This window comes from Xyrauchen texanus, chromosome 14, assembly GCF_025860055.1.
Source record: "Xyrauchen texanus isolate HMW12.3.18 chromosome 14, RBS_HiC_50CHRs, whole genome shotgun sequence".
Classification (NCBI taxonomy): Eukaryota; Metazoa; Chordata; class Actinopteri; order Cypriniformes; family Catostomidae; genus Xyrauchen; species Xyrauchen texanus.
In genome coordinates, this window is record NC_068289.1 from 12,982,993 (window position 1) to 12,999,974 (window position 16,982).

A 16,982-nucleotide genomic window follows, 5' to 3' on the forward strand; every position below is an offset into this window, starting at 1 on the left:
GCCGTAATGCTGATTTTTTTTTTAAGCTGTTTAAAGCTATTTCCTAGCTTTAGTAGTGTAGTAGTAATACAAGCAATCACAAAGAGCTGTTGTTTGTAAACAGTGGCTGTTGCTACTGATGTGATGTGATTCACTTCACATCATCTAACTGGCTTATATTACACAAAAAATATATATATTTTGCCACAACCTGCTGGCTAACATATGTAATGTAAAAAAATACATTTAAAAAAGACAAACAGTAGCTCTTAACACATATGCACTGCTCTTACACTTAAGTTTAGAATGGCACAGACTTAAGTGGAGTGATACACACAGTGAAGACCATCAGTGCTCATGGAACATCTCTCGTTCAATAAGAGTTGAGGAGTTGAGTATATATATATATATATATACACACAAAAGAAACATCCCTTTTTCAGGACACAGCATTTTAAAGATAATTTTGTAAAAATCTAAATAACTTTACAGATATTTTTTGTAAAGGGTTTAAACAATGTTTTCCATGCTTGTTCAGTGAACCATAAACAATCAATGAACATGCACCTGTGGAACAGTCGTTAAGACACTAACAACTTACAGACGGTAGGCAATTAAGGTCAAAGTTATAAAAACTTAGGACACTAAAGAGATCTTTCTTCTGACTCTGAAAAAACACCAAAAGAAAGATGCCCAAGGTCCCTGCTCATCTGTGTGAACGTGCCTTAAGCATGCTGCATGGAGGCATGAGGACTGCAGATGTGGCCAGGACAATAAATTGCAATGTCAGTACTGTGAGATGCCTAAGACAGTGATACAGGGAGAAAGGAAGTACAGTTGATCGTCCTTGCAGTGGCAGACCACATGTAACAACACCTGCACAGGATCGTTACATCCAAATATCACACCTGCAGGACAGGTACAGGGTGGCAACAATAACTGCCCTAGTTACACCAGGAGCGCACAATCTCTCCATCAGTGCTCAGATTGTACGCAATAGGCTGAGAGAGGCTAGACTTAGGGCTTGTAGGCCTGTTGTAAGGCAGGTCCTTACCAGACATCACCGGCAACAACGTTATGTTATGGGCACATACCCAGCTTTGCTAGACCAGAAAGGACTGTTCACTGACGAATCGTGGTTTTGTCTCACCAGGGGTGATGGTCGGACTCGCATTTATCGTTGAAGGAATGAGCATTACACCAAGGCCTGCACTCTGAAGCAGGATCTATTTGGAGGTGGAGGGTCCGTTATGGTCTGGGGCAGTGTTTTACTGAATCATCGGACTGAGCTTGTTGACATTGCATGCAATCTCAACGCTGTGCGTTACAGGGAAGTCATCCTCCACCCTCTTGTGGTACCCTTCCTGTCGGCTCATCCTGACATGGCCCTCAAGCATGACAAAGCCACCAGCCATACTGCTCGTTTTGTGCATGATTTCCTGCAAGACAGGAATGTCAGTGTTCTGTCATGGCCAGCGAAGAGCCCGGATCTCAATCCCATTGAGCACGTCTGGGACCTGTTGGATCAGAGGTTGAGGGATAGGGCCAAGGCCATTTCTCCCAGAAATGTCCAGGAACTTGCAAGTGCCTTGGTGGAAGAGTGGGGTAACATCTCACAGCAAGAACTGGCAAAGCTGGTGCAGTCCATGAGGAGGAGATGCACTGCAGTACTTAATGTAGCTGGTGGCCACACCTGATACTGACTGTTACTTTTTTAATTTTGACCCCCTTTTTGTTCAGGGACACATTATTCAATTTCTGTTAGTCACAAAAATAAAATAAAAACAGTTGAAAGTGAGAGGACATTTATTTTTTGCTGAGTGTATTTATATATATATACAGTGGGTACGGAAAGTATTCAGACCCCCTTAAATTTTTCACTCTTTGTTATATTGCAGCCATTTGCTAAAATCATTTAAGTTCATTTTTTTTCCTCATTATTGTACACACAGCACCCCATATTGACAGAAAAACACAGAATTGTTGAAATTTTTTCACATTTATTAAAAAAGAAAAACTGAAATATCACATGGTCCTAAGTATTCAGACCCTTTGTTCAGTATTTAGTAGAAGCACCCTTTTGATCTAATACAGCCATGAGTCTTTTTGGGAAAGATGCAACAAGTTTTTCACATCTGGATTTGGGTATCCTCTGCTATTCCTCCTTGCAGATCCTCTCCAGTTCTGTCAGGTTGGATGGTAAACGTTGGTGGACAGCCATTTTCAGGTCTCTCCAGAGATGCTCAATTTGGTTTAAGTCAGGGCTCTGGCTGGGCCATTCAAGAACAGTCACGGAGTTGTTGTGAAGCCACTCCTTCGTTATTTTAGCGGTGTGCTTAGGGTCATTGTCTTGTTGGAAGGTGAACCTTTGGCCCAGTCTGAGGTCCAGAGCACTCTGGAGAAGGTTTTCGTCCAGGATATCCCTGTACTTGGCCGCATTCATCTTTCCCTCGATTGCAACCAGTCGTCCTGTCCCTGCAGCTGAAAAACACCCCCACAGCATGATGCTGCCACCACCATGCTTCACTGTTGAGACTGTATTGGACAGGTGATGAGCAGTGCCTGGTTTTCTCCACACATACCGCTTAGAATTAAGGCCAAAAGTTCTATCTTGGTCTCATCAGACCAGAGAATCTTATTTATCACCATCTTGGAGTCCTTCAGGTGTTTTTAGAAAACTCCATGCGGGCTTTCATGTGTCTTGCACTGAGGAGAGGCTTCCGTCGGGCCACTCTGCCATAAAGCCCCGACTGGTGGATGGCTGCAGTGATGGTTGACTTACTACAACTTTCTCCCATCTCCCGACTGCATCTCTGGAGCTCAGCCACAGTGATCTTTGGGTTCTTCTTTACCTCTCTCACCAAGGCTCTTCTCCCCCGATAGCTCAGTTTGGCCGGACGGCCAGCTCTAGGAAGGCTTCTGGTCGTCCCAAACGTCTTCCATTTAAGGATTATGGAGGCCACTGTGCTCTTATGAACCTTAAGGGCAGCAGAAATATTTTTTGTAACCTTGGCCAGATCTGTGCCTTGCCACAATTCTGTCTCTGAGCTCTTCAGGCAGTTCCTTTGACCTCATGATTCTCATTTACTCTGACATGCACTGTGAGCTGTAAGGTCTTATATAGACAGGTGTGTGGCTTTCCTAATCAAGTCCAGTCAGTATAATCAAACACAGCTGGACTCAATTGAAGGTGTAGAACCATTTCAAGGATGATCAGAAGAAATGGACAGCACCTGAGTTAAATATATGAGTGTCACAGCAAAGGGTCTGAATACTTAGGACCATGTGATATTTCAGTTTTTCTTTTTTAATAAATGTGCAAAAATGTCAACAATTCTGTGTTTTTCTGTCAATATGGGGTGCTGTGTGTACAATAATGAGGAAAAAAATGAACTTAAATGATTTTAGCAAATGGCTGCAATATAACAAAGAGTGAAAAATTTAAGGGGGTCTGAATACTTTCCGTACCCACTGTATATATATATATATATATATATATATATATACATACACATATATATATATATATATATATATATATATATATATATATATATATATATATATATATATATATATATATATATATATATATACATATATGCTGGACATGCACTTTATAATAGTGGAATGAACCATATACTGTAACTCTTTAAACTGACCTGAAATAAAATAAGACCTGTCTAATAATGTCAGGATTTGTAAATTAATTAATTGCTACATGTAGACACATTTTTGCAAGATAGACTGGAATTCCTTCACACCTCCTATGCATATCTTATTATAGTCGATAGGTACACAGGTGTTCACAAGTCTCTGATGTAGAGTCCAAATCAATTCTCAATATTTTGGAGACAAGTCTAATTAAAGTATCATGTCTTAGTCTTTCATGGCCAAGTCAAGTCTCAAGTCTTTTAAGGCCAAGTTCAAGTCAAGTCTCAAGGTTTTCAGAGCCAAGTCAAAGTCAAGTCTCAAGGCTTTCAAAGCCATGTTCAAGTTAAGCAACAAGTCCGCCAGGGCCTAGTCTAAGCAATGTCTCAAGTTTTTTAGGGCCATGTCCAAGTTAAGTCTGAAGTCTTTCAGGGCCAAGTCTAAATTAAGTCTCAAGTCTTTCACAGCCAAATCTAAATTAAGTCTCAAGTCTTTCAGGGTCAAGTCTAGGTGAAGTCTCAAGTCTTCATCTTTCAAGGCCAAGTCTACATTTACATTTATTTACAACTTTTCAAGTCCAAGTCAAGTCTTTGTCTCTCAAGGCAGAGTCTAAGTAAAGAATCAAGTCATTCATGGCCAACTCTAAGTGAAGTCTCAAGTCTTTCAGGTCAAGTCTCGCATATTTGCTTTTCAAGACCAAGTGAAGTCTTATGTCTTTGTCTTATGTCATTGAGTCCAAGTCAAGTCTTTGTCTCTCAAGTCCACATCCAAGTCAAGCCTCAAGCCTTTCAGGGCCAAGTCTAAGTTAAGTATGAAGTCTTTCAGGACAAGTTTTTTAATTTCAGGGCCAAGTCTACATTTACAATTATTCATAAAGCAGATGCTTTCATCCACAAAAACTTACAAATTAGTTTAAGTCAAGTCTCATGTATTTGTCTTTTGTCATGAGTCCAAATCAAGTCTTCTCCTCTCAATGCCGAGTCTTAGTCAAGTCTCAAGATTTTCAGGGCCAAGTCCAAGTCAAGGACTATGTCATTGTTTTATTGTCATAAGTCCAAGTCAAATCTCAAATCTTTCAGGGCCAAGACTATATTTACATCTACAGTTATACATATAGTAGATGCTTTTTACAAAGCAACTTACAAATGAGTCTTAGTCAAGTCTCAAATATTTTCCTTTTGTCATGAGTCCAAGTCAAGTCTTTGTCTCTCAACGCCAAGTCTAAGTCCAGTCTCAAGTTTTTAAGGGCCAAAGTTAAATTTTCATTTTGATGCTATTTACTTCTGTTTCCCGATAAACTGATAAAAAAACATGCACATCCTAATTTCCACAAAATTCATAATAGCCAGGTAATTAGGAACTGTACATTGTGGCCATTTTGTGTGCAGTATGCATTAGAAGTTCTGTGTGAAGCTGAGACTAAAAGGTTATTGACCTGATTGCAAACTAGTGGAACACAGAACATAGTAGCCCTTGATTCCCAGGAGACATTGCTGTTGCTGTGATAACAAGGCCAGTGTTCTGACCTGGAGGAATGGTTGTGCCCAGCAGTACAGATCTTTCTCCAGCTGACTCTCTTGGGAAATATATTTGCAGTTGGCCTGTACTGAAGCCCTCCGGACACATGAGCACCATTGTAGCTGCAGGGATAACAAGATATTCCACCATCCCACCATTGAGGTACAGTGAAGCTGAATATCCAGGATATTGATTTGGTGCCTCTTTATGTTGGTACCACAAGGCACCGCTCATTTGCAAACCGCAGCCTTCTGGTTGGAATTTCAGACACAGTGATTGTCCTGTATGCCAGCATCAGACACTTGGGATGTTTTGAGTTGTGGTCGGTGAAGTCGAGCTGGTCATCGATGTTTATTGCCAAGTTTCTTGTTCAAGTTATTGTAGATGAACCCAGATGAACAGTTATGTTGTACTTAACTGCAGGGAGGAGCTCGTCTTCACCAGGTTGGGTTGAGAGTTGTGTTCCTTCATCCAGGCCAATGATGAATTTCAAGTTGTGCCAGATTTTACTTTTTGTCCCTTTACAAAAAAAAAAAAAAAAGAAAAAAGAAAAATTCTGCTAAATGACTTCTGTATCACTTTAGGTTTGGGTTAAATAAAAAAGCACAAATTATTTAATAGACTTACAGTTGTAACTAAAAAAACAACTATTTTAGGACTGCTCGTCCCATTTTTGTGTGCAATACACATTGGTAGATGTGCAGTCAAAGGCTGAAACTATGAGTAACTTGTTTTTTTTTTTGTTTTTTTGGCTTTTCAGACCTACATTGGACACATTCTTCTTCTCATTAACCCATACAAGGACCTGCCTGTCTACTCTAATCTCGTAAGTACAGCCCTAGGTTTTGTGTAGTTGGTGCTTATTTTTATCAGATGAATGTTAATCACCAATGTGATTAAGAGCATGTGTTGTTGTCTGTCTAGTTGTTTTAAGCGGTTCCCTACACCAGTGGTTCTCAACTGGTTTTGCTTTAGGACCCAGATTTTACATCAAGTGGCGATCCAACACAGTGCTTAAATTGGTTATCATAAAAAGTAAACAAGAATTTTTTTTAAAATCAAAAATAGTAATGTATTTATATTACCACGAATTGCATAAATGTATTAACATTACATAGGCTGACAATTTTAGTTTTAAATATCTAGTTTTTGCTCTTGGCATGCAATTGCTCACTGCACAAACATTGTTATCTGCACAAACCATGTTTATCATTGCTATTTATTTTTCTTAACTATGCACAATTATACAGCTAGTTACATTTTATTATTAGCATACAGCATTGTTTTTTGTTTTTTATCGGCTGTTCAGACCTCTGAACCAATTTTGGGTTGTGACACTCCAGTTGAAAACCGCTGCTCTTGTTCTCACTCTGTAAGCACAACGCAGCACATTCACTCAGGACTTGATCTCCTGATAAATATTTCATGGGCTTCCTGACAGTGATAGCCTACTCAACATACAGCATCCGCTTCCTATGCCCACTTCATCTCCCTCCACAGAACCCCCCTCCCCTCCTTCTGTATATCATCTCTATTTATTTATTCCTCCTCAGTGATGTAAGTGATTCTCAAATTTAAAGGGATAGTTCACCCGAAAAAGAATCATCTTTCATAATTTACTCACTCCCGTGTATTTTTAAACCTGTATGACTACTATGTTCCTAAATGGAACACAAAAGGCATTATGGCTGTCAAGCAAGATTTCACTGAATAGAGACTTGAATTTCATTTTGTTTCTCACATAAAGCTTATGGTATGGCTTTAGATGACACACAAGTCATATGGACTAATTTAGTGATACTTTTTATCCTTTTTGAAGCTTGATAGCTTCAGTCCACCATGTACTTTTGTTGTATAGAAAAGGACAGCTTGGAAATTCTGCTAAATATCTAACTTAGTGTTCCACACACAACAGATTCATAAACATATTGTAATTCATATAGGTTTGGAATGACATGAGGATGAGTAAAAGATGACAGAATGTAAATTTTTGGGTGAACTATCCCTCTATCGTTCACCCCTGACCGACATCCTCTCTGATACAGCTGGCTGTCCACAGAAAGACATGAGTTGAAGAGAGTAAACTCATCAGGGATCCACAGCATGTGCCACCCGCTGCTAAAAAAAATAAAAGATGACAAGATGGCCATCTGGCCACTGTAACGCTTTATTGGCATGTGAGGAGGAACACACACACACACACAGACACCCTTTAACAAAAACGTGCAGTGCATCAGATTTTTCCCATTTCCCATGAGTTCAGAGGCAGAATGATGGGTTGAATGATGAATGATGGGCAGAATGATGGGTCTCTCAACCCATCATTCTAATCTGTGATGGCCTCAGACGACTGATATGCTCATGTTACATCACCCAGTCCCATTTTATCACAAACTTAACATCCATTTACAAAGACAGCAACTTGCTCTGACAAAATAATTGGGAGAATGGCGGTTGTGCATAATAGTGTCAGAATTATGTTTCATATCTGAGGATGATCTGTAAATGTCACTCATTGTCCTTTTTAATGGATCATCATTATATTATTTCCCCTACAAAATATAGCTTCTTTTGGAAAAAATAAAATAATAATAGTAGTAATAATCAGTAATCATTCTGTAACTATGTCTGAACATGAGGGCTGCTTTTTCTGCTTTTTTGACTTCTTTTGGAAGTCACTTTTTAAGAAATCTGTTTTCAGACTTTAAAGGCAGCATAATGTCACATCCAATGATCAAGAACAAATTCAAGTGAGCTTTAGAGATAACCAACCGAATATGTAATAATTACGATGCTTATTTCTCAGTAGAAAAGGAATCATAATTCAAAAAAAAAAATAATTTACATTTACTTCTTTCAAATACTTTGTCAGACAACATTTATTATGAACTAGACATGCATGATTATGGGATGCAGAGAAGCACACATCTATGCCACCTTCAGAAACTGAACAGATTAATTCAGTAAAATTAGTATACAAAATGTTGCACACAAATTTAATTCAGACATACAGTATCTTGATGCTTCCCTTCTTCCGTATACTGCCTGTGAAGGCAGAAATGTTATGTTTTAAGGCACAGCCTGTTGTGGTATAGAATTTTTTTTAATAAAAATTGGCATAATTTGCAAGAAGAATGTTTATCACAGAAAACCAAATGTTTAAGTTTGCAAGATAGAAAAACAATATTTATAAGATGACAGCACATGTCTGATATGGTCATCTGCCAGAAACTCACACTGGCCCTGGGCCATCCTTACTGTTGATCCTGTAACAGGTTATGCCATTTTTAGCCAATAAGTGTTCTGCCCAATAAGTTACACACATTTTATGTTGCATAAATAATGAAGAACAAGGAGCATGGGACATTCTGAGAGTTCTGTAAATGTTTTAAACTCTCTCTCTCTCTCTCTCTCTCTCTCTCTCTCTCTCTCTCTCTCTCTCTCTCTCTCTCTCTCTCTCTCTCTCTCTCTCATTTGCAGGTGAGTCAGTTGTATCTGAGCTCAAGTGGTCGTCTCTGTTCGTCTCTCCCGCCTCACATCTTCTCTTCAGCTGAGCGTGCTTATCACATGATGCTGCAGGAGCGACGGCCGCAGTGTTTCATCATCAGGTGCCATCCACTGATATGCATAACACTGTCTCTGTGAAGTACATTCAATTGCTACACCTGTCAGCCGTTACTCACTTTTTCTTACTTAATCAGACATGTATTATATATGCACATTTAAATAATCAATAAACTGATTTCACTGCCCAAGTTTACACAGTTGCAGTTTCACATTCACACTATCAGGGTGGCCAAATCTACAGCCATTGTTGACACCAAGTCACTTGGAGAAGTGGTAAAACATCTGAAAAACAGGGTTCACACGGTCATGGAAGACATTAAAATATCAGGAATTTTTTAATTGTTCTTAAAAATGTTTATTAATAATATTTTTTAAATGTTTTAATATAAAATATATATATATAAACTCAGACATTTTTTTTTAAATCCAAATAAATATACATATCTTTATTTTAAAGGGTTTAAACAATGTTTTCCATGCTTGTTCAGTGAACCATAAACAATCAATGAACATGCACCTGTGGAACAGTCGTTAAGACACTAACAGCTTAGAGACGGTTGGCAATTAAGGTCACAGTTGTAAAAACCAAGGACACTAAAGAGACCTTTCTATTGACTCTGACTCTGAAGAAAGATGCCTAGGGTTCCTGCTCATCTGTGTGAACGTGCCTTAAGCATGCTGCATGGAGGCATGACGACTGCAGATGTGGCTAGGGCAATAAATTACAATGTCCGTACTGTGAGAGGCCTAAGACAGCACTACAGGAAGGACAGCTGATCGTCCTCACAGTGGCAGACCACATGTAACTACACTTGCACAGGATCGGTACATCGGTACAAATTTCACACCAGCAGGACAGGTTCAGGATGGCAACTACAACTGCCCGAGTTACACCAGGAGTGCACAATCTTTTCTCCATCAGTGCTCAGACTGAACGCAATAGGCTAAGAGAGGCTGGACTGAGGGATTGTAGGCCTGTTGAAAGGCAGGTCCTTACCAGACATCACTGGCAACATCTGCTCTTCACTGACAAGTCACGGTTTTGTCTCAACAGGGTTGATGGTAGGACTTGCATTTATTGTCGAAGGAATGAGCATTACACCGAGGCCTGTACTCTGGAGTGGGATCGATTTGGAGGTGGAGGGTCCGTCATGGTCTAGGGCAGTGTGTCACAGCATCATCGGACTGAGCTTGTTATCATTGCAGGCAATCTCAATGTAGGGCATTACAGAGAAGACATCCTCCTCCCTTATCTGGTACCCTTCCTGCAGGCTCTTTCTGATATGACCCTTCAGCATTACAATGCCACCAGCCATACTGCTCGTTCTGTGCTTGATTTCCTGCAAGGAATGTCAGTGTTCTGCCATGGCCAGCGAAGAGCCGGATCTCAATCCCATTGAGCACGTCTCGGACCTGTTGGATCGGAGGGTGAGGGCAAGGGCCATTCCCCCAAGAATTGTCAGAGAACTTGCAAATGCCTTGGTGGAAGTGTGGGGTAACATCTCACAGCAAGAACTGGCAAATCTGGTGCAGTCCATGAGGAGGAGATGTACTGCAGTACTTAATGTAGCTGGTGGCCACACCAGTTACTTTTGATTTGACTGCCCCTTTGTTCAGAATTAAAAAGTCATGAAGAGTTAAATACATTTCTGTTGTGTATATAAATTGTTTAAAAAATTTTTTTTTTTCTATTTTTTCTTGTGAGTGCAATCTCTTTAAATGTATATATATTTATTTTTTCACAAACGACTGGAACATCATTTGTCAAAAAGTGTTGGAACACTGATTCATTAGTTAAAAGGTAAATAAGCAGAAAATAAGCAGAAAAACATGCCCAGATGTTTCTCCAGATGCTCTCAAGTATCTTTTAGAACCCTTTTTTTACCTACTCTCATTTATGTATCAGCTTGCAGGTTGTAATGCATATCTGCACTCAACTCAGTAGGCAATCCTGTTTTGGCAGAGTGGTAAAAATGAGGTTGAGTTAGAGATACCTACCTCCATATTTGGGTATACCAACTCCCGCATGGGTGGAGCAACACCAGCTAAATGCTGTCACAGAGACAAATGTGCCGAGGACAGTTTAAATCCAAACCTGTTAAATGCTCTCAGGGGCATGAATAGATTTGGGGGCAGTGGTGTAGCACGCTCCATGTCCTGTTCTTTACTCCGGTCATCTCTGATTGCAATTAAATGCTGTTTCACATTCTGATGCTGCTCTGCTGGCCCAGTCCCCATGTTCCACTGAGCTAGAGAGGATCTGGCAGCTACTTTAATGTCCTTTCTGCATGGGTTATCCATCACACGCACACACACACACACACACACACACACACACTTATCCCGCAGGTGGAGGTCACTGTTGCCATACTCCATTGACTTCAGAACCATGGAAACAAAAGTGGTGGAATGCCGGTTCAAAGGGCTTTTAAACACACATACACATATGGGCAAACACACACACACACCCTACTAGCTTAGGAATGCATTGTGCCCTTGAGTTCAATTACAACCCAGAATAGATTTCCAAAAAGTAATGGAAAAGTGGGGAGAAAAAGCATCAGACCCTCCAGTAAATGATTAGTGGGAGACCAAATGACCTTTAAAAACCATCTGCTCTGAATGGTTTTCTTCCATTCTCCTCACTCTCTCTAGACGGATGCAGGCTACCCTGCCTATAGAGATGGTAGAGACGCTGCAAGCTGTGCTTTATGGCTCATATTAAGAGGTTGAAACATGGATCAGTGGTGTAATTAACAAAGTTACTGTACTTCATAAAGAATACGATGTGGGGTGTAAATCTTGGCCTGTTATTGCAGAAAATGTACAAAGCCATTGTCGGTTGTAAAGCTCTGGTGTGGATTAACACACTGGAAATATACTGGTTTTCAAGCAAAACAATAATTGGTATCACACAGTTAGTCACAGCAATATATAAGCCATTTTATTATACAGCTCTCTTGAATATTCGATTCAATCGCACAATTCATTGGTCTGATATTTGAAATGATGAAAACATATCTGAGAAGACAAATAGAAAGAGGATGCAAGATAAAGTATAATGTTGGAGAAAAGTAACAAATAAATATACAAGAAGAACAGGTTAATTATGCATTTGGATATTCAAAGATATGGCATGCATCCCTTCCTTGATGACTGTACTCATATACTGTACCTGCTGAGGAGACACAGACACCAGTATGCCAGGCTGAAGTTTAAGAGGTGGGGGATTTTGAGCCTTTGACCACCTGAGTCATTAATCTGGCCTTTTGATGGAGTTCTGCTGTAGTAGACTGAGTGTGTCCTCTCTCATGTGCTATAGTGATGTGGAGAGGAATGATACAGCTCCATGACCTGCTACAAGATCTCCCACTTTTAAACTTACAAGAAGTTTATAAGAGAATTGTAAAATGTACATTACAGTTGTATTTGATTTGAAAATATAATTGTATTACACTAAAATATCATCTATGACAGTAAAGAGAATCACCATGGAAAATAATAGTATTACAATAAAAGAAGAAAAAAACCCTCAAGGTATAAACCATCTTTGCTTTGCAATAAAAAGAATTTGGGATGGAAATGTGCCTATTTGGAATAAAAATAATGCCTTAACCTCGTGAGCGTGACTGCTGTGTGCATTTTCCATTTCCCCTTTTAATTTTACTAGTAGCACCTAATAAACATGCAAAAGAAACATTTATTTCTAGAGAAAACCTTTTCCTAAAAAAGTATGGCAGCATATGTGGACAGCGGGACAAATTTTATATATCACCGCCAAGCTATAAAAAGTTTTATTTTTATTTATTTATTTTTATCATATTGTTTATGTTTCCACGTGTTGTTATTTACATTTATGAGATGTTACAGACATTACCATAGAAATTAGCATAAATAATTCTGATTGAAAGTAATGGCCAGCATCATCCAATCACCGCCAAACATGTTAAAATAAAATGATACATCATATATTATAAATTCTGAATCTATGTACTGATTACTATTGTCCCATGTCTGCCAAGCGTGGGACAAGCGTGGGACGTTGAGTGGTCCAAACAGCATCAAACTGAACTTTTGATAGGAAGTTTGGTTTGAATGCACTTAGCTGCATAGAAAGCTATAGGATGCCCCCTTGCTCCCTATTTAGACATAACCTGCAGTGTGCTGTCTGTCTGCACTGGTCTCAGAACAGTTTGAAATGTAAGCGCAGCGTAGTTCTAGCGGGAAGACTAGCAGCTGTAACTCTAAGCCAATCACATGTAAGCCATTGCTTTATAAAACTATCACATTGCTGTTTCAGTGCGCTAACATGACATCCTCCACCACCCCACCACCACAAGTTGAGTCCCGTCCTGCACTGGAGTAGCTCCTCGCTCCTGCCTCCTATCTCCAGCAGGATATGATGGTTCCACGTACAACTTCTTCGGACCACCAAGAGAGACATTTCATTTGTTTTATATTCATCAAATAAATGTCATCTTAAATTTCACTCAAGTCTGTGAGTCTTCCTGATAGAAATGCACATTATTTTCATCCTAGCTCAATATAAAGCTTTTGGATGAACCCATTGATTCTCATTGTAATAATTTACAGTAAATGTAGGATTTCTGAGGAAAAAAATGGGCTATAGTGCACATTCATATACCTTGTGTATATTAGCATGCCATTTTGTTATAAATGGCTTAAATATTAAAAATAAATTGCATATCAGATAAAACTAATGACTTCTCTTTTTGAAGTTATTAGGTTTCTTACCAGATATAGTTTTGTTGCCGAATCTCCCAAAGACAAACTCTGCTGTAGTCTGCGCCATGTTGTTTTGTCACATGACTCCGTGAGTCAAAAGTTTAACCCTTTAATGACAAATTACGAGTTGCGTACAGCAAAGCAAAAATACAACGTCCACACATGTGTACGCGTGGTCGCACAAGGATAATGCAAATCTTAAATATAACATGTTTTTAGTTAAATTTAACCCCTCTTTTCTCTGTCTTTTTTTTTTTTATATATATATATATATATAGTGGAGAGAGTGGTTCTGGGAAGTCTGTGGCCTGTAAGCACATCCTGAAACACCTGGCTACTCGATCAAGTCCCAAAAGCTTCGCTTTAGAGCCACGGATGAAGCATGTGAGTCTCTCTGTCTATCTGTCACTCATATGCCAACTCACCAACAAAAACATACCTCTACAGTTTGACTATTAAGAATACACAACATCTAAAACCATATGTGAAATACATATTGAAATGTTTGATTATTCTGCCTGTTGTAATCACTCAGGCCCCAACTTAATATTTAGCTTAATCCAAGGAGGTCAAAAATACCCAGAGAGGACTAGAGAGATCTGTCCACATTCCCATACATCTCAATGGCAGTTTCTTGGCTGGTGCCAGTGCTTTGCTAATGGACGCTCAGTCCTGTAAGCATGTTTATTTGAGCCAGTCACCTTACCCACAGGAAGATTAAATCATAACAACACTCATTGGCTGATATGGCAATATATAGAATATCTAAAGTCCCAAGCCTTTGACTAGCAACTATCCTGCCAGTTCATGAGCTGTGACGTCAAAGGTAGCAGATATCAGAGGGATAAATGTCCTTGTGTCTTTTTCTTTGAAGAAAAAAAAAAAAAAAGCCCCATGTAAGCCATCTGGTATAATATATTGAAATAATTGTGATTTATACATTTCTTCATTAGAATAGACCAAGCTTATCTGTCTGTGTGATGCAAGAGGACATGAAACACCCACTACACGACATGCCCACTCCAGTAACTTCCCCTATTGGCTAAAATAATTATGCAATCGCTGTATGATTCATGTTGTCTCAACTATGTAAATATGACTTTTAAATTATTTGTCACATATCATATTATTAAACAGAAGATATAAATGGTGGAATTAAACATTTATCTGTTCTGTTTTCTCCAGTTAGCTCACAAGCTTGACTAGCTCACAAGCTAACTGGTTAGACTATTATCCAAGCAAACAGCTAGCCAATTAGCTTGCTTGTCACACAGTGGTACAGCTTCAACTCTTTTTCATTTTCAGCACGTTTCTCCTCGTTGTCGCCCTCTAGTGATACGGCGGTATAATATTAATGAGTCAAACTGTAAGTTGCGATATACCTGTATTTAACAATTTTACAAACTTGTTTTGTATTTAATTTTTTTGTGGGTAGGGTTTGGTATAAGGGTAGGTTTAAGGTTAGGTTTAGTGTAGGGTTTCTGCAGTACTCCAAATGAACAGAACAAGCACAGTGTATGAATGTGACACATCTGTTGCAAGTCTTCAGAATTTCACCAGTTTTCTGAAGTAGTCTTGCAGGATGCAGACAGACTCTTCTCGAATATATGGCAATTTCAAAATGGCAATCAATGGAGAAAAAATATTTTTGGCATAATAATGTTATAGCATCCACCAGCAGGTTTTTTATTACAGAAGAGATTACTTTTTATTTCATGTGTTTCGTTTAATATTTAGTTGGAAAACATTAAAACATATAATTATGTGATCCAAAGTGCATTTGAACAGCGGTGAAACACTTTCTTACGATGTGTTACATTCATGCGAGCAGACATAGAAGTAAGTTTGAAGTAATTTTGGAGTAGAAGAAATAGAAATAAATCTTATGTAAATTGTCAGCTTTACGCTAAGCTAAAATACTATTTCTTGCCATTTTTCATGCACATGTTACCAGACACAATCAGTATATATATATATATATATATATATATATATATATATATATATATATATATTTGCTGTTATATGTACAGATTATGTTTGAGATCATTCATTGTCATGAGCATTCAGTAGTAGTGATGGGCTCTTTTCAGTGAGCCAGTTCATTCTGCTCAGCTCACCAAAAAGAGTCAGCTCTTTTGGCTTCCAAACAGCTCTTTAAAAAATATATATGTTTTGTATTTTCAATAAGTCAAACAGTTTGCAATAGTTTGACTATAATTGGTGTTAATACAATTCTAATTAAATTATTAAATGAAATAATTCTCTACCTTAAAAATGCATTGGTTTGTTATAATATAATATAATAATGCTATTAAACATTTGCATTTAAATTATAACTTTTTATTGTATATAAACAAAGTGCATATAAATCGAACCATTCAAAATTAATACAATCTGAACAGCATAATAGAATATTGCACCATATCAAAGAAAAATAAATAACAATTTGCAAAACTGCAGCATCCCACAAATTGAAATAAATGTAAAAAAGAAGGGTGCTATTTCAGAAGTGCATTTAAAGTATAACTTTTTTAATGTATATAAACAAAGTGCATATAAATGTAATATTTGTGGCTCCGCCCTTCCTAATGCATCTTTGGTCACTGGTTGACACCGTGTGTCTGATTGAGAGGAACAACAGGTGAGGCTGTAACTCTGAGCAGACAGTCAGAATGAATGTGTGTGCGCTTGAGCATTTAGGCCTATTTTATTTTTTTTTAAATTCTTTCAGTTAGTTAATTCTCTTCGTTTAAATCTTTTGATTATTCATATTTATTTTATATTATTATAAATAGATTCGGCTCTCCTGATATGTGAGCCGGCTCCCAACATTCGTTCACTCTCTTAGAGACGACTCATTGCGAACGACCCATTACTAGTCAGTAGAGTCTGTGTCTTACTTTAGCTCTGATTGTCCTTACATGTGCTCTGTAATCTGGAGCCCTGGAGGTGTTTATGCACTTTCAGTCATTTCAGTCATCCTTCAGAGTCATAATAGCCCCAACAGCTGTTATTTTCTCCTTTATGGGGGAATTAAATGCTTTGAATGATTACGTGAAAGCCCTAGGCAGGCAGTTTCTTCTTATGGTCAAATCTCGAAAAGCCATTTGTTGTTGGCTAAAAGTTCCAGATCCGCATACTGGAATGACTATAGTAATTGTATGACCACGAGCAATGTGTGACATTATGACACATGAAATACATCAGTGTGTGTATGATCTCAGCACTAGTTTAAGTATACACATCAGGCTTAGTAGCTTAATACTGGAGCCAGTGTGTATCATTGATAGTTTATCGCCACCTGGTGGGGAAAAGGGTTGCCTTCTCTGATTACACAAATAATCATGAATAGTGGCATAGCTGTGTAAAAAATAAATAAAATGGATATGGTTGTAACTGAAGGATTAATCATCAATAGTTTTGGCCCATTCTCTAGGAAGAAAAAGTCTGAGGTGTCAGACTTTTGGACCCCATTATATATAATCAACATTTTTTCAAATTTTCAACTTATTGCAATG

At 38.4% G+C, this 16,982-nt stretch overlaps 1 protein-coding gene across 1 annotated transcript in view; it reads left to right on the forward strand.

Moving 5' to 3' along the window:
* LOC127654875 (unconventional myosin-XVI-like) overlaps positions 1–16,982 on the forward strand; it is a 277,645-nt gene that overhangs the window by 141,064 nt on the left and 119,599 nt on the right. Inside the window, exons 12-14 of the mRNA XM_052142405.1 lie at positions 5,909–5,974; positions 8,629–8,756; positions 13,740–13,845. Coding sequence (XP_051998365.1) covers positions 5,909–5,974; positions 8,629–8,756; positions 13,740–13,845 — 300 coding nt within the window. The remainder of the gene's footprint in view (positions 1–5,908; positions 5,975–8,628; positions 8,757–13,739; positions 13,846–16,982) is intronic.